Source organism: Eublepharis macularius, chromosome 9 (assembly GCF_028583425.1).
Source record: "Eublepharis macularius isolate TG4126 chromosome 9, MPM_Emac_v1.0, whole genome shotgun sequence".
Classification (NCBI taxonomy): domain Eukaryota; kingdom Metazoa; phylum Chordata; class Lepidosauria; order Squamata; family Eublepharidae; genus Eublepharis; species Eublepharis macularius.
The window spans coordinates 64,670,397-64,693,646 of record NC_072798.1 but is presented as its reverse complement, the minus strand read 5'-3'; the positions used below and the strand labels follow the sequence as shown (position 1 = coordinate 64,693,646).

At 42.6% G+C, this 23,250-nt stretch overlaps 1 protein-coding gene across 4 annotated transcripts in view; it reads right to left on the bottom strand.

Moving 5' to 3' along the window:
- Positions 1 to 23,250, bottom strand: part of GRIP1 (glutamate receptor interacting protein 1) — a 319,786-nt gene that overhangs the window by 59,873 nt on the left and 236,663 nt on the right. For all 4 annotated transcript variants that reach the window (XM_054988325.1, XM_054988327.1, XM_054988326.1 and 1 more), the window contains exons 8-9: positions 9,434 to 9,581; positions 4,165 to 4,334 (exon numbers count right to left, since the gene is read on the bottom strand). In XM_054988325.1, coding sequence (XP_054844300.1) covers positions 4,165 to 4,334; positions 9,434 to 9,581 — 318 coding nt within the window. The remainder of the gene's footprint in view (positions 1 to 4,164; positions 4,335 to 9,433; positions 9,582 to 23,250) is intronic.

The window sequence follows — 23,250 nt, the reverse complement described above, 5'->3', positions numbered from 1 at the left end:
GTGGAAGGTTTCCTCACCTCTACAAGAATCTTTTGGACTGGAGAGAGAAAGGTCAGTTGGGAGGAGATATGAGCCAAGCTGTGAGCTTGAGAAGAGTGATGTTGGGCTGCAACCAAGCTCCTGGATGGAGAAGGTCTGGAACCAAAGGCAAGAGGTGTGTCTCTCATCATTTTGCTGAGAGTGAGTGTGAGAAAAGGTAGGAGAGGAAAGGCATACAGGAGAATCTTTCCAAGGGATCTGTAAAGCATCCCCTAGGGAGGACATCCCTTACTCTGCTCTTGAGCAGAAAAGAGGATATTTCTTGTTGGACGGGATAGTGAAAAGATCTATAGATGGGGTATCTCACGTGGAAAATATGAGGCTTAGGAATTTCATTTGTATGGACCATTTGTTATTCTCTTGGAGGGAGCGGCTTAGAGCATCCACTAGAATGTTGTCCCTTCCTGTTATGTGAAAGGCATGCAATCGCACTTGATGGAGAATCGCCCCTCCCATAAAAGAGAGTCATTTCAATCCTCATGTTGTGTTGAACAAGTCCTGACAAAACGAGATGGAGTCTTGGCCTTGCATGAGGTACTATGAGAGTCAGAGAGGCCATAAAACCTGTTTTTGAATTTCCTTTGCCCTTTAGTACCTGTATGCAAGAGCCTTGTTCAAAGAGAAGTTTTGCAATCCTATCTTGAAACCTTTTGTAGAGTCTAGGACAACACCTATAAATGTCACCCTCTAAAAGTCATGCCTCACTCCTGAACAGAGGGTCTGTTCAAGATTGACCTTGAGGCCTACTCAGAATTTCCAGTATGAAGGAAATTTGTTGAACAAGAGTCTCTTGGATGTGAGTCACGAATCACGATTAACTGATTGTTGAGATAGGGGAAGACCCTCAACAACAAATGATTTTTGTGAACACTTGGGGAGCCGAGAAAAGACCAAAAGGCAGAATAGTGTATTGGTACTTTTTGGAGCCACACTGGGAGTGCAGATATTTTCTGAACTCTGATTTTATTGTAACCCACAGAAGCGAACCTAACCTGAACACCTCTCAGAGATAACATGCAGAATTTTTTGCAGCAATATATCTGTTGAAAATAGGACAGGAATAGGTCTAGAATAGGACAAGAATCACCTGAGGAGGCATATACCTTGCATCCGAGGATATCGGCTTATCTACTCTCCTTATCAAGGGGTGCAAAATAGCCTGTGCTTTTTTGAAGACCTGCAGTGATTCTGTAACTTTGAAGTTGGCAAGAGGGTGAGTTAAAAGAAACCTCACCCCATCTTGTCTGGTACTGTACATGTTTTCAAGCTTTTTTGAACTAGCCCAAACATATTTGGTCACATTGAGTATAACCAGTATGATGGGAAATGCCACTGGACCCACAGCTTTGGAATGTAGCACTATGAATACCGGATCCAATGATAGTGAAGCTGAAAAGGTGACCTTGATCTCCAGTGACCTTGCCATTCTCACCATTTCTTCCTTATACAGTCTAAAATTTTCACTGGGAGAAACAGTTAATTCCTCAGTGAGAACATTGGGCAGCAATCATTCTGAAGCAATACTGGAGCCAGTGTGGGAGGAATCGTTGGACTGATTGCACGGTTCCAAGGGCGGGTCTCAGATAGCATCAGTCTCAGGAACTGCAGATGGAGCCGATGTGGATTTTGCTTTGTGCCTCAGTTCCAAGTGGGGCAGCATATAAGGCTATTCCTCATGATAATAATGATGATGATGATGAGGGTACATAAACGGGGAGCCTTCATACAGGTACACGTAGTAATGATCATAAGTTGAGGTATATGGCAAGTATAGGAACTGACAGTGGTGCCCGTGAGGATCCAATGGTTCCAAGCAATTATCTGCACTCGCCAGCACCATCAACTCATTTTCAACACCTGAGTTAAGATCCAGAAGAGGAGGCAGAGGGGAAATGGCCATCAACAACTGGAGTCAGAGAAGGAGTTCTCCGAACTGGTGTTGGATCCAAAGGGGGAGCCAAAGTCAGAGCAGAGGAGAAAGGAGGCTTTTTCTTCCTGAGGTTTGGGCCTGTAGAAGATGAATTGACTTTTCAGGACGTGTAATCTTTATTTTTGCTTTCTTCAGTGGCGGCTGTGATTGGCTCCTTCGTGGAACTGAGGATGTTGCTATTGGAATAGAAGCACCTTTGGAACCAGACTCCAGCACTGGGCCTGTCAGTGGAACAGAGAAGGTATGTCCAGGGTGCTCTGATTCCTTGTCAGTGGCTGCTGGATCCAATGAGATGGAACCTTTAAGGGCTGATGTCCATAACACTGGCTTAAGCTGTAATGCCCTTTTATGTCCTGCTTTTGTTGTGAATTGCTTATACCTCATGATGTGCCTTGCCCCAAAACATCAGGCATTTATCATGGCCATTGGATTGGGCTATCTTCATCCTGCAGTGGAAGCATTTCTTCTTCAATGCCATGAAACCAAAGGTAGAAGTTCACATAGGAGCCTCATGGATCGGAGGCGAGGAGAAAAAGTGTTCTTCAGCAGTGGCAAAAGGAGAACTGAGGGAGGAAGCTGCTCATCTACCCTTTTATAGGCATGCTGGGGAGCGAAGCATGCAAAAAGAATGGATGAGTGTCTCCCACCTCTTGGAGCTTTTGGAACATCAAAGATTTACAATTCAAGTGGTTAATTCAGATGTAACAAAAACCAACATTTGTCTCAAAGGGAATAACTAATTTGCCCATGTTGTGTGAAAGGAGGAGCAAGAAGTGCGAGAAGCTATCGTGTTTATACACTCAAAGTTCCTTCCGGGCTTATTGACATAGTCACAGTGTTCAATGTCACATCTTATGCAAGCCATGGTTTCTATTATATAATGAAAAGACATCATTGCAAAAAATGTCACCTTGGTCTTCACTGTTCACAAAAACCCTTTATGAAAAATGAAACTATGTTTGTATTATTGTATGGGACATTTCTTGTCATTTTGCTAGTGTGTCTGTGGAAGGAGCTTTTCTGTTCATTTAGAAAGTGATTAGTTAGCTCACTCACATGTGTTCAACTCAGCCCTTAAGTTTTATCTTAATTAAGTTCTGAATGTGTACATTATTACTGCCTTTTGCTATGAAAAATGCCATTAATTCTTAAACTCTAGCATGAATAACCTATCACTATTTCTGCATCTGATAAAGAGAATATAATTTTTTTTTGCTTGAGTATATAAATGAAATGTATATTCATCCAATCCTGAAGCAAGGCTCAGTTATATATATATATATATATCTATCTGAGCAAGGCTCAGATATATATATCTGAAGCAAGGCTCAGATATATATATATATCGTGGTTTGAAAATTAGATTTCTTAAGGAATGATGCTGAATTACTCTGTTTGATATTCCACATTCTTGTACATTATATAACAACACTGATTTCTCTTAACAATCAGTTCTCTTTATAGATGAAAATAAACAAGTAGTTGACAGATGAAATGTTCATGAAACAAATTCCTTTTGTTTAAATACATCTTGGAAGGTTAAAATAAAACAAAATTGTACATGATAGATTTCAGAATTATTCCTTAGAAGATAAGACCCTTAATCTTAAATACAGTTCAGCAGATTCCAGTCAATCCATATCCTAAGAACACTTATTGGAAGTAAGTTCTACTGAACTCAATGGGCCCTTCTTCTGAATCATTATCAGATCTGAGCACTAGACCTTAGTAAGCATGTTTAGAATTGCAACCTTGGCCGAATCCACATTACCTTCGCGCGTCCCGGTGTTGCGCTAAATGTCCGCGAAACACCCGGAAGTATAGAGTCTTTCAAGCGCGATTTCAGAAATCGCGCTTGAAAGACGCTATACTTCCGGGTGTTTCGCGGACATTTAGCGCCGCGCGGAGGTAATGTGGATTCGGCCCTTGACTAATAAAAATAAAAAATCACTCAAAATTATAATGGGTGGCTCCTACCAGCTTTCCTAATGGCACAGGTTTTACTGCAGTCCTACCCCACGTGGCCTTTTATGACGCAAGTCTCATAATTCCTGATACAGCCCTTTGAGCAGGATCGTCCTCTTGTGCCAGTGGAAATCTAATAGGGCCCAGCTTAGTGCCATTGCTCTTCTCTATTTCTGTTACAGTAGAAAATGGAAGGAAAAAGTTATTTGTAGGGTTAGGAGTCTCCCTACCGTGTTCTGGTCCCTTTAAAGCCAGCCGTGTCTGATGATGAGGAAGGATTTCAAGTTTGACATTGTCAGAAGTATTAGCCAAGAACTGTGTCGCTTCTGCTAATGTACAGTACTCCATGCTGGTGCCATCTATTGAAAGAATATGATCTCCTACATGTAATGCGCCACATCTATGGAAAATGCAGGGTGGGGGGAAGACAATTCAGTTAGTTGCTCTCAAATGAACCCTTACAAGGTAATAGGTTCTTTTTTCCAACTTAAGACCTGTCAAGCAAGAAATTCCATTTATTGTGCAAACCTTAGAATGATTAAAAGATTAGAATATATTACTGATTAGATTAATTATAATATTTTGCCAAAACCAATGCAGTAAAATATGTCAAAACATAACACAAAACTTGAATGGCAGAAAGTTGTCTGCTATTATACAGCAGAGTAAATGGAAATGGTTTAGCTTAAGGAAGCTACCTCACACGAGCATCCAGTACATCATTTGGTAAGTTACCTGAGAATTAAGTAATATCAATTATGATGGCAATATGCACTAATCAATCAAACAATTAAAGTTGTCATGATGATGAGATAAGACATGAAGACTTAAGGCCTGATGGGAGTTCTGGGTAGTCACAATTTTTTTCTGCTGTGTTCAAGAAATTAATAATAATAATAATAATAACATTTTATTTATATACCGTCAGGATGACTTAACACCCACTTAGAGCGGTTTACAAAGTATGTTATTATTATCCCCACAACAAACACCCTGTGAAGTGAGTGGGGCTGAGAGAGCTCCTAGAAGTTGTGACTGACCCAAGGGCACCCAGCTGGCTTCAAGTGGAGGAGTGAGGAATCAAACCCGGTTCTCCAGATTAGAGTCCCATGATCTTAACCACTACACCAAACTGGCTCTCAAATTGGCTACTGGATAAGTGGAGAAAAGCAAAAAAGGCAGTCAGTATCCTGAAATAGCAGCCAAGAGCTAGCTCCTTTAAGTAGGAACGCCTGTGGAATAGGAAAGAATCAGACAGACACATCAGTGAACAGGAGAAAACCTTTGGATCAGTGGTTATCATTAACAAGACATACAGTGGAGCTGTAGACTGGCTGTTTAAAAAGGTGTAACTTATGGGACGGGGGTCCTCAACCTTTTTGAGCATGCACACACATTTGGAATTCTGACACAGTGTGATGGACGCAGCAACAAAATGGCTGCCACAAAATGGCTGCTGCAGCTACTTCCAGTCACACAGAGAAGAGTCGTATGTGGTTGAAGCAGCTTCTGCAAAAGCAATGTTTTTAAACATCTGCACAGCCAATCAAATCTCCAACGGCCAATGAGAAACCCTGCTAAGAAAAAGCCCCACCTGGCCCCTCCCACTTTCTAAAAACACTTGGTGGGCTCAAGGAAAGGTGTTGGCAGGTACAACTGTGCCCATGGTCACCACACTGGGGACACCTGTTGTAGGATGTTGCCTAAAAGGAATTACAAGTAAGGACAATGGGGAACAACCAGAAAGAAACATAAAGGAAACATATCCTTTGAAACAGATTTTATAAAGTATATCCCACCCAAGTTAAACTCTGAGGAATAGACATCAAGGCTGAAATTAGTTTACAAGGTGAGAAAATAACAGGGATTACTCCTCCACAATCTCCATTTAGATGTCAGTGTTGCACAACCGTAGAAGCAAGTGTAGAACTTCCACCATTTAAATAGCAATAGCAAAATAAAATATTTTAGTGGATTATGTCTGGGATTTCATTTCTCCTTTTCTACATGTTTAGAAGTAGAGTTAAAGTTTAGTATAATTTTATACAAATACTTTTTAAAATGGATTTTCTTTACAAAGTACTGAAGATACTGAAAAAATACGGAAATTAGCCTCTTTCATCTCTTTGCGGGGTTCTAAAGGGAAGGACCAAACAAGGTGGAATACTTGGAATTCACCTGTAAAGAACTTCCAAGTAGGAACGCGCACTTTGAGTTGGAGATTCGGGTTTTTAACCCAGATCGGACCTGATTCAGTATGTTTTGGCATTCCTGAATCAGCCTCAGAATTGCTGAAATGATTTGGGAATGCCGAAGCAAAGCTTACTGAAGCGCTTTGGAACGCTTTGGTAACCTTCAGGTGGCCGTCCTAAGGAACATCAAGAGGAAACAGTGCTTCCTGTGGCTTTCGCACCGAATGAGAGGCAGGGGGAGGAGGGAGAGGGATCAAGGATGGGAGAGGCGAATTTGAGAGTGTCCAATTTCTGCAGCAGCTCTCTCCTTCCCTGGCCAATGGGGGGATTTTCTAGCAGGAGAGTGCCTTTTTTGAATTGCTGCAGGGATTTTTAAATTGGAGGTTTCCCTGCTTAAGCCTCCTTAGTAGTGCTCTGCGGCCTCATGTTGCTGGCTTGTCGCTTGGGGCTGGCTGTGACTTGAACTTCTGTACTGCTGTGAAGACTCCTTCCTGCCCACAAGTGTGGTGATTCTGTTGTACCAGCCTGACTGGATCTGAGCCTGAGTAACTGCACCTGGAGACTGGTTTGAGAGTCACTAGACCCAAAGGGTTTTTTTTTCTTTTTGAGGGGAGGGGGTTGGTTCTTGTGGGTTGGGGGGGAGGGAAAATTATTCTTAGCTTGCATTTTAAATTGTTTAATTTTTGCTGCTTGCTTGCTGGATTGTTTTGCTGTGTGTGGGTGCTTTGTCTTGTTTTGGGGAGTGTTGTTTGGAGTGAGCTTTAATTGGTTTGCCTTTCACTTTTTGCAATTTTGCTGTTCTTCTTGGAGGGGGCTTTTGGTACATGCTGTGGTTGTGTGGGGCTTCTCCTGCTGTTTCCTAGCTGCTTCAGCTTGCTTTGCTTTTAGATTGTTATTCTTGGGAGGGGGGTGCTCAGCTGCTTTCCCCTGTTTCCTTTCCTTTTAATTGTTGCTACTAGTTTTTTGGGAGGGGGGGCTGTTGTTGGTTGCTTTGCAAGTTGGTGTTGTCTTTTGGAATAGTTTTGGCCTGTTGACTGTTGTTTTTTGTTGGCTGTGGGGGGAGTGAGTGTTTGTAGGACAATCAAATGATGTTTGGGTTGTATACTTTGAGTTTCTGAGAGTGTTCTAATCTGAAGTTTTAAAAAATGTTATTTTAAGGTTGACTAGTTGTAGGTCTCTTTGTACTTTTGCCCTCTAAACTAAATTGTTAGCAGTTAGGAACCAAAGGCTTCTTCCCCCCTGTTTAATAGGCTTGTGTAGGACGGAATTAGGAAGATTTTTGGTGTTGTGTGTGTTTGGTTCTGTTGGGCTTTCCCAGAGAAGAGCTTGCATTCAAGAGCGTGCCTTGGATATGGCATCCTTGCCCTGTGCATAAGTGCCCCTGCGAGAGAAATTTTAAAAGTTCTCATCATAGAGAACAATGGAAAATGGCTGGCTAGCCTACTCTGGGGGGTGCTGGGCTTGGGAGGGGGGGCCTTTAGTTTGGTTCTGTTGGGCTGTCTGGGGTGTGGCTTGTAAGTGGAAGTGTGGCTGTGGTCCCCACATGAGTCATGTGTTTCTGCTCTGGGAGTCCAGTTTTCCCCACAGTAGAAACAAATGGGGTGGCTGGGGGCACCCCATCTCCCTGAAACTTGGTGGGTCTGTAGAGGACAGTTAGGAATAGGTCCCCAGAAAACTGCCCCATGTTTGGCTCCCCTAGAGAGCTCCTTGGTTAGCTCCCCTAGTTTCCCCATAGGTAATAATGGAGATTGGAGATGGATGGGGGCACCTTCTTTGAGGGGGGCATAACATGGTCCATGAAGTCCTCTCAGAAACATGGGGAGTGTTGAGAGGACAGTTAGGAGTAGGCCCCCTGCAAACTGAGTGCATTTTGCTTGCAAAATGCCACCCTCAACCACCTAGAAAGCCACTGTAGTTTTTCCCTTGGGAATAATGGAGATTGGAGGTGGATAGGAGCACCTTCTTTGGGGGGCCATAACATGGCCTCCTGAAGTCCAATCTTTCTGAAACTTGGGTGGATGTGAGAGGAGAGTTAGGAGAAGATTCACAGAAAGTTTGGTATTATTAGGAAAGAAAATGGCTCCCTCAGGCCCCTGGATAGCTGGGAGTGGTGTTTCCCATTGGAAGCAATGGCCGAATCTTTCCTAGTAATATCTACATGATTTAAATACCCGAAGCTAAGGTGGCTTGTCACTACTGGATTCGAATTTTTCTGAATTTTTTCCTGCTTCAGTAAACTCAAAGTGGGAAACCTGAATATGTGTTGAGTTCCATACCCCTACTCCCAAGCATTTAAAAAAAATAGCAGGCACGTGGGACCCCAATTTGGATCAGGACAAGGGTACAAGGAAAATTGGGAGAATGGACTGAGGGAAGTCTTAACTTGCCATCATATGTTAACATTTCTCTCATTTCATTTTCCCAGTCCCCAATGACCCTGGTGAGTTTCTATTTCTCTTTTCGAGTGAACATACAGAAGCATGGGGCAAACAGAGATACATTTTATCCCTCTCCTAAAATAGCAGAACTCAGGAGTACCCAATCAAGTTGAGTGGCAATAAATTCCGGATGGGCAAAAGGAAGTTTTACTCAATGATGATTACAATGTGGAATGCACTGCCAGAGGCTGCAAGCATATATGGCTTTAGAAGAGGACTGGACAAATTCATGGAGGATAGGAAGGTCCATCAGTGACTAACTAGTAAAGGGAATCTCCAAGTTCTGATGCAGAAAACCTCTGAATACCGGTGACAAGAGGCAGCATCAGGGGAGGGCCTTGGACTCTGTGCCCTGTTGTTGGCCCTCCACCGAAACTGGTTGGCTGCTGTGTGAGGCAGGAAGCTAGCCTGGGTGGACACTGGGCTGATCCAGCAGAAGTCTTTTTAGATGTCTTGGTCTTAAATAGCAGGTCTGTGGGGTGGGGGAAGGCAGATACTCCTTCCCTTCCACTGCAGTCTTGATCTAAATTGTGACCATGAGTGGCTGGTATTTTTTAAAAAATGCTTTGGAACTCTGTATGCAAATCTCCCAGCATCTCATCTGGTTTGGCCTCAATATAGAGCAGAACAGGAAAAAAAATCCCAAATGTGATGGGCTTCAATTATTGTACTGCAAGACTAAAGATAATCCTAAAAAATACTTGAAGACTGTCAGAATACCGTTTACAGCCATCTTGCAACTATGTAGGACCCTGCTTCTTGGTATGCTGGATTTTGTTTTGTTTTGTTGGTATGCTGGATTTTGGTCAACATGTGATACACGTACATGTAAATAGTATGGGTGGTACAGCCACTTCTGTACTACTCACCTGTCTGCGATACTTGCAGATTTAATTTTGTCAATGACAATGACTTGTTTGCTGCAGCACATCGAGGTAGATAGTGCAACTCCCAGAGCAGAACCTGCAGTTTTGGCAACTTCAACAAGCAGTGGCCCAGAAGCTGTTGCTACAGAATCTATAAAAAACAGACATGAGCAAAGGCAATTCCTCACTATTACATTTTTGAATCACTATAGATCTCTCAATTTAGTAATAAAGCATTGAAATGGGAGAGAGTAGTGCAAGAAGAGGGAGCAACCAATAAACCCCCCTTTTGGTCTTTGCCATCTGCAGTGGTCTCATAATGTGCTGGACTAGCAGCAGTCTGTGAGTGAGATGTGTCAGCTATGCTTAGAAACACCATCAGAAGGAAACTGCTACCAATGGAGAGGACTGTCCAGATTAAAGGAACATTTAAGGCAATCTGTTCTGCTGTGTAAGAGGAACAACATTCCTTACTGTTATGGTTCTACTAAGTCTTGATCTTGCTCATTGGACTTGCTAACCATCAGGCTTGGGATAATCAACCAAGAAAATTACATGTAACTGGAATGTGCCTGTTGTGTTTTCCGCATGAGGGCAAGCATGGGTAGTTTCCTGATTGCTGCTGTGGCTGCCAATAAAGCATAGTGACAACAGGTCTTCCATGTGGCAGGTTTCCCAATAGTTTCCATGCCCCAGCCTCCAGGCAGTAGCCATTCCCCACCCTTGTACCACTAGGCTTTTAAAGTTTTTTTTAAAAATCAGCAACTGAATATTGTTATAACCATATGTAGTAAGTGTAACTGGTTTCTTGAATTCCTAGCTTTCATTAAAATGTACGTCCCTAGCCACTTTTGTTGCAGACATATGCCTTTCCGCTTACAACTTCACAACAAAAGGTGCTAGAGACTAACTTTTAAAAAAACGAAAGCTGAGAATTCAGAGAACTTGTTACCTATATTGATATAATGTTATAACAATATAACAATTTTTCAGTTGCTGATTTAAAAAAGAAGTTATCAGGAGGAGGGAATAGCTGCTGTGGGGAAAACGACTGCCTTGTGGGCTATACTGGAACAATCCAAACTTTCTCACCTATATGGCACATATCTAGGCTTTGCTACAATTTCCCCCCAAATGTCAGAGCAAGCAGGTTTGGGAAAGAGCAGGGGAAAGCCAAGGAAATCTCAGAAGTGCATGAATGTACCACAATACTGTGGGGATGCAGGAGAAAAAAAATGCTTCCCAGTATTGAACCTGAGGCAAATAATTGTGTCAAAACGGCCTCTGAGTCAAAGCTAGGAGCCAGCCAGTTACTTCAACCAGGCTATTTAGCCCTTCACACACTCTGGGTGTCTTGAATCACTACAGTAATCATGTTATAATTATCATTATTGTCGATAATGAAAATGCTGGCAACTGATGGTACAACTGAGTGATCACAAATCATTGCTTTAAAAAAAAAACAGATCGGGCAACTAAACCAAACAGGAAGTCAATTTGTGCATGAAATAGTACTATGTGATATTATGCTGCCAAGATGCAACCTTCAAACCACCTAATGTAATGGGAGACACACAGTAGGTATTTCCTCCACACTTTCTGCCACTATGATGGTTTCATCTGCTCTCCTCCTTTGCTTTCATTATTATCTATTATTTACTTCATTTATACCCTGACTTTCTCCCCAATGGACACCCAGAGCGGCTTACACCATTCTCCTCTACTCAATTTTATTCTCACAACAACCCTGTAAGGTAGGTTAGACTGAGAGAGTATGACTGGTCCAAGGTCCCCAGTGAGCTTCCATAGTGTAGTGGGGATTCAAACCTGGGTCTCCCAGATTCTAGTCTGGCACTCTAAACACTATACAACACTGCCGTTACACCACACACTTGTTAGCTAGCTCGTCGCTTGTTGCATACAGAGAAGAAGGGAAGGTAAATGTCCTGGCAAAAGGGCTGAGCACAAGAAACTACCACATCTTCCACTTCAGTGAACAGCTTCAAGGTACTTTTCAAGATCATGACATCATGGCAACCTTGTGTCATACATACCTGGGGCAGTTTGAACACTTGAACAACTTTTCCATAATGTCAATTTTTGAGAGAGGTGCAATTTTCTATTCTTTAAAGACTGCTGGAACAGTATCCATCTTTAGACAGCTACAATACTGTGCGAGCACAAATCTTTTGAACACATTCTAAAACTCATGAATATTGAGAACAAAGATGTAGATGAGATACATTTAGGATTAATTAGATTGTGTTACATTCTGTTGAAAATGTACCATATAGCATAAAGCAGAAATTCTAAATCCAAGTTTGTAATTATGAGAATAAAATCTCTCCAATAAAAATCTCTCTCAAAATTCCACCACCTCCAAGTGTTCCCCTTATAAAATTAGGATTCGCCGTTTCTTGCATAAGGTCATAACAACATTTCATAATCAGCTCACAAGTCAATAAATATGCAGTTGTGGCTCATTAACTGTATGGGATCCAAATGTTTTTCTGTACTTTTGTTTTAAGGATATTGCGTTTTCTCAATAGTGTTGCTGGGAAAACCCAATGGTTTCCACAGCTTGCAGGTCTACTGAAATCTGAAGTGCTGTTCAGAGTGATGATTATAAGCAAATCTTTTGGATGCAGCTCACAACAGCACTAATAATAAAGGATATTGTGATGTTGTGACCGTAAACTGGCGGCAGCTAATTGTTGCCAAGTAGGCCCCCTCCCCTGCTTTGAAGCCTGCTATGAACTGTGTTAAAGTTTCCTGCATTACTGTTTCACTGCTGCACAAAGACTGCTTTGCACGTGTGTGTTCTGATACACGTGTCAGTTTCCTGCCTGCGTGTCAATTACCTTGCTGCCGCTATAGACTGTGTAGTTTACTGACTCCATGTTTGGTTAACTGCACAAAGGACTCTCTTCCTGGGCAAGCCCTGCCCTGGCCTGTATCTGGAATTCCCAGTGTGTGTTTGGACTGTGTTCCCCGTGCCTGCTTTGCCATCTGCCACGGACCGTGCCTATTCCCTGCTTTGGACTGTGTTTTAAAGTGTTGTTCCCTCTGCCTCCATGGAAGCCTGCCTCATATGGGCCCAAGCCGCTGCTAGCAGCCGGGCGCCTGCCGGGGAAACCTCCAGCGAGCCTGGCTAGGCGCTCCCTGGTCAGTTCCCGCCTGGAGCCTCCCGCGGGCCGGTCGCCGAGCTTGCCCTCGCTACCGGGCAGCCTGCTATCCAGCCCCAGCTATGCCCAGCCGGCATCCATGTTCTCAGGCAGCCAGAAGACCCTGGGAAGAAGACTGCTTTGAGAAGCCATTTCGGCGAAGCGGGCACACCACGTCCGCAGCGAGAGCCCCTCGCCCCGCTCTGCATATCTTAGGAGCCGCCCCGGAGAAGGAACTAAGTGCCGACCATCCCAAGCACTTAAAGAATGCATCTCAAAGAAACCTCCGCATTCCAAAGCTGATGACATCAGGACAAGCCCTGTCCGCTGGAACATCCTTTCAGCCCACTTGGATTTCCCCCTCCCTCTTTTGTCCCCTCTTCCTGAGGTGTCACTTATCACGATCTGATTACCAAAGTGGCCCATCCAAGCCATTCAGTAGCCCATTAGACCCTTTGTTTTAATCTGTGAGAACCACCAAGTACGGCACCAGCCCCAGGGTACGTTTTGGGGTATTTAAGCTGGTCTCTCAGACCACTCGGTGCCTCGGCCATTCCTATCCAGACTTCCTTGCTGTCCGTCTGTGGTCCCAGTGCTGGCATTGGGCCACCCTCGCTGTTGTGTCTCTGCTTCGCTTCAGGATAAGTGAGTATTCCCCCTATCATCGTTGGGAACCAGCTAATGCGAACGTCTCTGTATTTCATACTCTATGTTTCTTAGACCTTGTATGTTCTTTGTATGATTGTGCAAGCTAGGCTTACGCTACACTCAATACACGTGTTTGGACCTTACTCCTTGTCTGCCTCTTTTTCACTAGAGTGTCTGGGATCGGGACCTCCGTAAACATAGGTTATGATCCTCGCTTAATATTAATAGTTACAGACTGCTATAGCTAATTCCCCATTATAATAAAGAGCAGTTCTGGTAACATAGTCTGTACTTGGCAGGGAAGATTCTCTCTCTCTCACACACACAACCCCCCCCCCCAAGTTTTCACACTTTCTAGAAAAAGTAACAGTGTCATTCTCAGAACACTTTCCCAGGAGTAAGCCCCATTGAATAGACAAGTAGGATTCTGAGTAGATCTGTTTAGGATTGTTCTCTAAGTGAATGAAAGAAGAATAGACAAGAGTCTTCTTCAGATTCTCTACTTCAAGAGCTTAACGTCTAGGGTGGGGGAAACCTAGCTCAGTTTTGAATAAGTGTAGGAAGGGAATAACAGCACTGGAAGCACTGGAACCTCTTCTGCATCTCAGCTAACACAAGGCTTTATATAAATCCGAGTTATTGTACCTCCAAAGGTCAAAGTGTGGTGGATTTGAACTGTTCATCCAGCCAAGTTTTCACATGCCTATTAGAATACACTAGGGAGCCAAACCAGAGTAGAAGCTGAACAAAACATAAGAGTCAAGTAATAGAGAATGAAGGAGAAAAGATATGGCATGTGGCCAGCTTAAAAAAAAATAAATACAAGGACAAGATATCTGAAAACAATGATCAAGTGCACCTTCCTTGACATAGACAGATTAGTTTATCATGCGCGAGTAAAAAGCAGGGGTATGAAAAATGAATCATACAGATATAAATTATTCATAGGGAAAATATGTTTCAGTCATTAAGATATTTACACCATGACTAAAGCACTTATACACTATGTTGATTTATCTGCTGTGCAATTACATAAGATATGCTGATGAATGTTTGCATGGAAAACACCCTTAGATTTTTAGTTTGTTAATAAGTTCCTCCATTTTTGAACACCGCATCTCAATCAGGACACAAGGCTTGATTAAAGCTTCCCCGAGGCACCAAAATTACTTTCAGCATGCTGATAACAACCTTAGCTGCTTTATTTTTCTTCCGCTAAATAACAGGGCACCTTTGTTTCTTAGCAAACACAAACCATTAAAAAAAGGACAAAAATTATTTTAGTACCCCACTGAAACAGGAATTGCTATGCTGATCTGGGTTGTTAAAAAAGCAGAACAAAACTAGGTCACTCACTCGTCCCTCACTATTTGCACAGAACTCTCTGGAATTTTTAAAAAAATACTTTCTGTGTTTATATGGAAAATGCTGAAGTAGCATTAAGCATAATGATCCTTGACAGATTCCAAGCTTTGTTTCAAACTCATTGTGCTCTGCAGGTTTTATTCTGCTCCCAGACTTTGCAAGGAGAGGTTGGTTCTGAATGATTAAATAATAGGTGGGTGCCAAAGGATGCCATAGCTATGGGTGATTATAGTTGTAGACAACCATTTTAAACTATTTCTGAATAGAGAGGTTGGGTGAGCCACAGCACCCATTTACGGCAGCTGTTTCCCACTGCTCAGTAGCTACTAGAATTATCTGTTCATTAGGAAGTCCAGGTTTCTTTTCCTGCTAGTATGAATACTAAACCAAAGACCCATGAGGGCTACAGTCCAGTAGTCCGCAATCAATACAGCACAAGAATAAGGATGTTTATGGAGAAAGTGATCAAGCAAAAAAAAGAAGAAGCACATCTGCATTTTCATACCAAAGGATGGCAAGAAAGCATTTCTAGCTATTGTAGCACAGCCTTGTTTCATCTGCCCCACCTCCTGTTCTGCCCCTTTGCTACTGCCTTGTTTTCCAAGACACACAGAGACAAAAGTTGCCACTGCACTTTCCCCCTTATTTCTGCTTCTTTACCACTGACATCATCTTTTGACAGAACAGCTCATCCTGCAGCACAATCATACCAACAAAGTGCAAAACCTGCATTTTCCGCTTTGTCAAGCTAGGTTTGACTGGTCTTCATGCAAATGTACGTACTTTAATCAGCACAGTATTTTTACTGGCACACTCAGAATGCCAAGCAGATAAATCAACTAAATATTTTCACTTTACTTATATGGAGATAATGGCTTTTTAACATTACCAGTCTAACACCCAAGGAATGATATTCTTTCCTCCCCCTGCCTTGGAAACCTTCAAGCTAGATTATGCATTTCTTCCCCTGCTCCCCCGCCCCGCTCCCCGGCCCGATACAAGGACCTACAAGGAAATATGGCTATTAAGGAGCGACTGTAGTATTTCTTTAAAAATATATGATGCTGGTTTGGAAGCATCAGGGGGATATAACTTTTAGAGAGCATATGCAGAAACCACTCCAAAGCCAGCCCTGCGGATTTCGCATGAATGTGTCAAACATTCTTCTTTCTCTAAAGGTCATAACTACACCATGCACTCAGCATTCATGCTGGCATTTTTTTTTTTTACTAATACAACAAGGTTTGTATCCTGGCTAAATCCATGCCTCATTAAGCAGAAAAATCTTTTATGCATTTCAGTTCTCAAGGGAAAATCCAAAACATTATTAGTGAGCAAAACCTGACAGTGGAAGCTGAAACGTCAAAGCTGTTGCTAATTCACTTCAACAGTCTGCATTATATATATTTAACATGGTTAATCAAGCATAAAGCCTGACTTCCAAAATAACATTGTCAAAGAGCAGCAGACAGTGTGGAGGTGCTAAAGGAAGGCAGTTTCTAATGAATAAAACTACCATTTAAAATTTTAAATTATTCTTTAAATGGTTGGCTGGAGCCTGCAAGGCCCAAAGTGTTGTCTGGACAGGGTTGCCAGCTCCAAGTTGGAAACTCCTGGAGATCTGGGTGGGGGGAGCCTAGAGAGGGCAGAGTTTGGGGAAGGGAGGGACACCTCCCTCTAAAGAAACCATTTTCTCCAGGATGATAGTGGCACGTTAAAGACCATCAAGATTTTCAGGATGTAAGCTTTACACTCTGAAAATCTTGTTGCTCACTAAAGTGCCACTGGACTCAAATCCTGATTTCCTCCAGGGAAACTGATCTCTGTGGCCTAGACATTGTTTGTAATTTTAGGAGATCTCCAGCCACCATCTGGAGGTTGGCAACACAAGGTCTGCATAGTATTGACATATGTCCGGCAGTGGCCCTGAGGATTACACAGTATCCCTGTTCAACAGGACCACTGTATAATGACAGGAAAGCCAGTGGAAATGAAAGAGGAAACGGATCCCCTCCCTAACTGAAGATATGACTGGGTAACTGGGACAACCTACTGGGAGATTTTTGGAAGTTTATATCAAATGCTAACACTTAAGTAACCTCCCCCCGCAACACAGCTGATATTTTTCTTGGGTCTGCGTCTGTGATAAGTCCTGCTCTGTAAATGGTAGTTTTAAGAGTGCACGTCTAATAAAGATTCATATGCACACTTTCTAGTGTTATTTCAAAATAGGTCTACTCAAAAATAGTTTAATAAAACAACAGCGTGCCTCACAAATGTTCTCTTTGTGGCTCTAGTTCAATTACAATCCTACTGTGAGATCTTTAAAAGAAGCCTAGTGTATAGCAGTACTTCCCCGTAATACCACAGGCAATTATTTATTTACAAATATAGCAGATAAAATGAGGCCCGGATAAAATCTGGCCCTTCAGAGTTCTACTTAAGTGGCTTCCCTTAAAACTATGAGGAACCATTATTCCACAATCTGCACTATAATGGCCAACAAGGACACATTTCTAAGAAACACATTGTCTTGCACATAAAGAGAAGTAATCTCAACAATATACATTTCTCAATAATAACAAAAGGTTTATGAATCACTCCACAGGTACAGATGACCAGGGCTCATTTCGAGGGGAAATGTGCAGGAACACAGTTCTGGCAGTTCCCCAAAGAGTCACATGACAGGTGGCCCCGTCCATCTGACTCTCAGCCATTTTGGGCCTGTTTTGGCCTGGATTGGGGCCAAAATGGCCCGTATCGGGCCTCTGACGGGTGATGACTCCTGGGCTGAATCCACACTTACCAGCACAGCGCTAAGCAGGCAAAGTAAGAGCGTCTTTCTGGCACGTTTTATGATGTCATCGCATCATGATGCCGCTCTCGTGGCGCGATGACGTCATAAAACGCACCAGAAAGATGCTCTCACTCTGCCTGCTTAGCACTGTGCTGGTAAGTGTGGATTCAGCCCTGCTCAGCAGCAGCCTGATCCTGACCATTTTGGGTCCCTTTTCAGCCATTTTCAGCCCCTTTTTGTCATTTTGGACCCAATTTCGGCCCTGAATGACCAACAGCCAGGATAGGTGATGTCAGGGGGTGTGGCATATGCAAATCAGTTATATGAATGACACACTTCCGGTGCTGTCAAGGGACGTGGCATATGCTAATAAGTTATGCTAATGAGTTATGCTAATGAGTTCCTCCAGCTCTTTTTCTATGAAATGGCCCCTGCAGATGATATACCAATTATGTACAGGATCTTGGCTGATCTTTGAAAAATCTCCTGATTTTGCACCTTTCCTGGATTAAAGGCCATATTTTGTCCTCATATTCAAAGATGAACAGATTACATCCTTGTCACCAAGTTAGTTGAGAATGAGAGAACTACTTTTATATGGGTCATATAACAGGGTTGCACTTACCTGAAATGTTGTTCATTAAGGTCTTCTGTGCAGGCTCACATGGGACTGCGCATGTGCAGGCCTACTGATCAGTATGTTCAGCATCTTAAAATTCCTCTAGGGAGCGCTCACCCCTCCCCAGAGTGCATGTGTGGCTGTTTCCTGCTGAAACAGCCCACATTCTGAGAGGAGCGGCACCCCAACCCTCAGTCCCACAACTGCCAGACTCTCCAGAGCACGCAGTGGGGTATAAGGGAGGGTACGAGTGCCTGCTCAGACCTCAATGAACAACAGTTACAGGAAAGTGCCATCCTATTTTCATTTTTGGTCTTCTGTGCAGTCCTACATGGGGGATTAACAAGCCACTCATCTGTGGAGGAGGGTGTGCTCTTCATTGGAACAGTGTTTGTAGTACCACTTTATCCACGGCCACTTCCCTACTGTTATGTACATCTAGGGCATAATGCCTGATGAAGGTATCCGCTGATGTCCATGTTATAGCTGTGCAGATGTCTTGCAAGGGAACAGCTTTGAGAAGGGCTGCTGATGTTGCCTGAGACCTGGTGGAATGGGTATGGACTTCCAGTGGATAAGGTAAGTTAGTCTGTTCATAACACATTTTAATGGCCTGAACTACCCATCTGGTAAAGGTCTGAGAGGTAGCCTTTCCCCCTTTATTCAGGCTGGCATAACAAACAACTAGTTGAACATCTGATATGAAAGAAGCTGTATGGTTTACAAGGAACAGACTGGCCCTTCGTACATCCAGTGAATGGAGTGTCCTCTCTGCCTCGGATATGAGGGAAGGGATATGAGGGACAGGGAGTATTAATTCCTGTGAGGTATGAAATTTGGAAACTACCTTCAGAAGAAATTCCAAATGAGGTCTAAGCACTACCTTTTCTGCATGTATTTTCATGAAAGGTGAATCTATATGTAGTGCTGCTAACCCACTTACTCTCCTGACAGGTAATAGCCACCAGGAATGCTACTTTCATAGATAATGTCCCTAAGGGGCAGGTGGCTAGGGGCTCAAACAGTTTAGTCATCAGCTTTGCTAGTACCTGCTGTAAAGACCACTGAGGTACGATTTGAGACACTGGAGGAAACATATTATGAAGTCCTTTCAGGAACAGTTTGGATGTGGAGTGCGAAAAAACTTATTGTCAACAGGGAAGTGAAATACTATTTTGCAACTAGATATACCTTGATCGAAGAGGTAGGATGCCCGGCATATTTTAGGCCAATAGATATTCCAGAATAGAGGCTAACGGAAAGGTGTAAGAGTTAAGCCCTTTGCTCTTGGACCATGCTACAAATTTATCCCATTTGTGAGCATAAGACCTTCTAGTGTTAGACTTTCTAGCATTCAGTCTATCTTCTGCTACGTCTTCAGGGAGCTACTGTAGAATTAACCAGGCTGTCAGTTTGAGTCTGCTCATGCTGTGATACTTCACTCGGGACAGGAGGAGGTCTGGTACCAAAGGTAGCTGTTGAAAGTTGCCCTTGGCTATTAGTAACAAACAACCTGTGATATCATGCTCGATATGGCCAGAAGGGTGCTATTACTATAACACTTGTATTTTCCACTTGCATTTTGCTGTTGGTATGAGGTATTAGGGTGCTTCATTGCTTGTTTATGTAGAACATAGTTGTACAATAAGTATTTGCATATTTTTGTCTCGCACAATATCTGCAAAGGAGATAAGTGCGTAACGTACCACTTTTATTTCAAGTATATTTATGTACAGATTCTTCTCACCCTCCAACCATGGACAGCTCCTAGGGAATCTAGATATGTTATGAGTATGGCCAGATATCTCACTCATTTGGATGTCCCATCTTATAGAAGAGCTTTCACCCTGGCCCGATGTGAAGTTATTCCTTCAATGACCATTGAAGGGAATTATAGAAAGATCCCATATGAGGATAGACGCTGCCATTGCTCCATTGGTGAAGTGGAATCACTTATTCATATGTTCTTTCGTTGTCCTTTCCATCAAGTCTATAGGGACAAGTTTATTTCCCCACTCTTAGACACACCAATTGCAGAGGCAAATAAGGCCTGCCTGGAGAAACTCCTAACTGATGAAAATCCAATATCTCCAGGCAAATAGCCAAATTCTGTCTCTATTTGGTTAAATTCCATAATAAAAAAAAATAGCCATACATAGTCTCCTGCTCTTTTTACGATTTTAACTATTTTAATGTCAATGTTTAAATATTAGAATTCCTGCGGTTCCCAGAGAACTATATACATTTTAAGATAAGATTTTAAATGCTAAATGTATTTTTTTATGTCCTTTACATTTTTACGCTGGATTTAATCATTTTATTGATTGATAAGGATGTATTGTCATTGTTATGGTCTCTGACCGCAAATAAATTTATTCATTCATTGTCATTGTCAACCATGTACAGTGAGGTATTCACAATGTGCCCCCCCCAACCTTGTAACAAGGCATCTGTGGTAACTGTGGCATCAATCTTGGGAGACCTGAACAGAACACTTCTAAATAAATAAGAATCATATAGCCACCAGAGTAGTGAACTAATGATTGACAGATGTTGAGCAATGTTGTCAGATCCAAGAAGGCACTGTTGGATCTGATGGATTCTGGGCATTTGAGGGCGAGCCAGCTGGTGGAATCAGATCCGACCATTCAGCAAGCTCTTGGAGAGCGGAAGACTTAACCAATTTAGCCAATGGGCTGCTTGTAGCCAATAGCACCCTCTCCCATAATGTGGCTTTGAGCCTGGTGACTCTTTTGACCTGGGCCTTGGGAGATAAGTTCTAGCAGTGCATGCAAGAGCTAACACTGTGGCCCTCTCCCAAGCAGACAAGGCAAAGAGAATGCTTGTCCATCTTGGTCATCTTTGTATTGCGCTGTGTGCATTTCTTAAACAGAGCCTACTCAGCCATTCTGACCCTTATTCTTTCTCTTTCCTCCATCTTTCTCTTCATTGAGGTGAAAAGCAGAATGGGAAAGGCAATGCCCAGCACAGTGGGGACAGAGGAGCACTGCAGGGGCACCTCTCAAGTTGGTGGCCAAAAAGGAACCAAGGGCAGGGGGCGCTGCTTCTCTCAGAATGTGGACTGTTTCAGCAGGAAACAGCCACACATGTGCTCTGGGGAGGGGAGGGCACCCCTCAGAGGAATTTTAAGATGCAGAATCTACCAATCAGAATATCAAAAAAACTAAAAAAAACAACACAGGAAGAAACAATAGTAGTCTTCTTGAAAGTGGATACAAAAATACTACTAGAATAATATATCAGTTTCTAGCATGTCTGCTTTGGGAATATGAAAACACTATATAAAATGCTGTTGTGGCACAGGTGGTATGGGAAAGAGCCACATTACCATATATGGTCCTTATTTTCATAGTTTCTGAAAAACATATATTGATTGTATATGGGTAGCCTGTTAAATGTAAGCACTGAAGTCGTTATAATATTATCCGGACTAGACTATAAAGCCTTTCCTCAAGAGGAAGTAAACCAAGATACAGTGTTGGAAACTATACCTGTAACTAAGACACTGCTCTGATGTGACCATGATAGAATAAAATTAGCCTAACTTGAGCCATTTCAAACAAGATATTCTAGTGTCTGTTGTAATGTGTATAAGTAGCCTCTAGGTGGCAGCTTTCTGCTTAGCGTGTTCTTCAGCCTCGGCCCTTCAGGGCTCCTGTAGCAGGAAACTGGTGGCTGCTGAGGCTGGACTGAGAAGCTGAGCACAAATGTAGGCTGAGCCTATGTGAGAGCTGAATAAAACCCTAATTTTATATAAAGCTGGCATGTCACGGTGTTCAAGATACAACAGTGTCTATGTCCTCTGTTGTTAAAAGTTAACAAGCAATTTAAAACTGCTGAAGAACATGAAGAGATCAAGCATTTTCATCACCAATGGAACAAACAGGCACAGCAGAGAAACAGCATTATTTGTGCCTTCTAGTTAAAATACAGCTAGAATGTCAGCTTTTATGTGCTGGCCTTGAAAGCATACCTTTAAGTGCATGCCACAATAAATAATATAAAGGACTGCAAGCACTCATAAATTAAATTCCATTGCTAGGATATCTAGTTTTTCTTTAACCGAAAGAACCACAACTACAAAAAAGATGGAGGAAAAAGAGGGGAGAAAGATGCCCCTTGAACAAAAATTATCAGAGCAGACGAATCCTATTACCCTTTGTACTCCGTTCCATTTGGAAGTGCCATAAAGCTTGATCAAGTGAAATTTAGTGTCACAGTCAACAGCATAGCCAACGTAGCAGCTTCTGAGGAATACAGTAGGGTACCTCTATGTACTTACTAGATCTGAATAAAAATGACATAAGCTATAAAAAAAAATCAAATATTACTCATGTAATTACTTTCTGTTAGTTATCCTCATGCAGGGCATGCTGTTCATTTGGCCTGCACTCTTTCTATCTCTGCAGCCTTCCTACCCTGGTCAGCATGGCTGGTATTAACACCAGGGATGCTAGGTGATTTCTTACACCCTATGTTTCTTACACCCTTACATCCAAACCCATGGCTTCTGCATGCCACATGGGTGCCTTTCTCTTTAGCTTTCGGGGATTGTCATGCCTGTTTTCTGTGAATGCATAGTGGTGTGTTTCACTGTTGCTTCCTGTGTCTCCGCAGCTCCCTGGTCTAGCAAAAGGCTGGTGTTTCTGAGCCTCCATCCTAATACAAGGGATCTTCTTGAGGTTCTGTTGGGACTGCATCTACCAACTGAGCTGCAGAGGAGTGATATGGTCATATTTTCTTTCCTGTGTGGGCAGTTGACAATTCGGAATGTGATTGAAGAAGGGAACTCAAACCCACTTCCTCAGGGCTCCCTGGCATGTGTTCATTCTAGGGCACCTACTGATCATGCCACTGTCTTCTTGGGGTACAATGTACATGGGCTCCTCTCCCCTTGAACAAATTAATTCTTCTGTTTATGAAGGAGAAAAGTTGAAGAAAGACAATTACTCTTTGTTCCATTAGTTGGTAAGGCAAGACATGGTAGCATAATCCAAGTCTATGTGTTTATATTGGAAATTATGTATGAGAAGCATTTGCCTTTCCACTTTCTGTAGCTGAAATTTGGAAATGATCTCTAGCCTGGGAGATAGCACTGTTGTGCTAACCCAGACCTGCATGTTTGTTAGCCTCAGCCTTTCAAGCTGTGTATGAAATTCTTAATCCATCTTTATGAACATATCTACCAGTAAAATGCAGTGCCAAT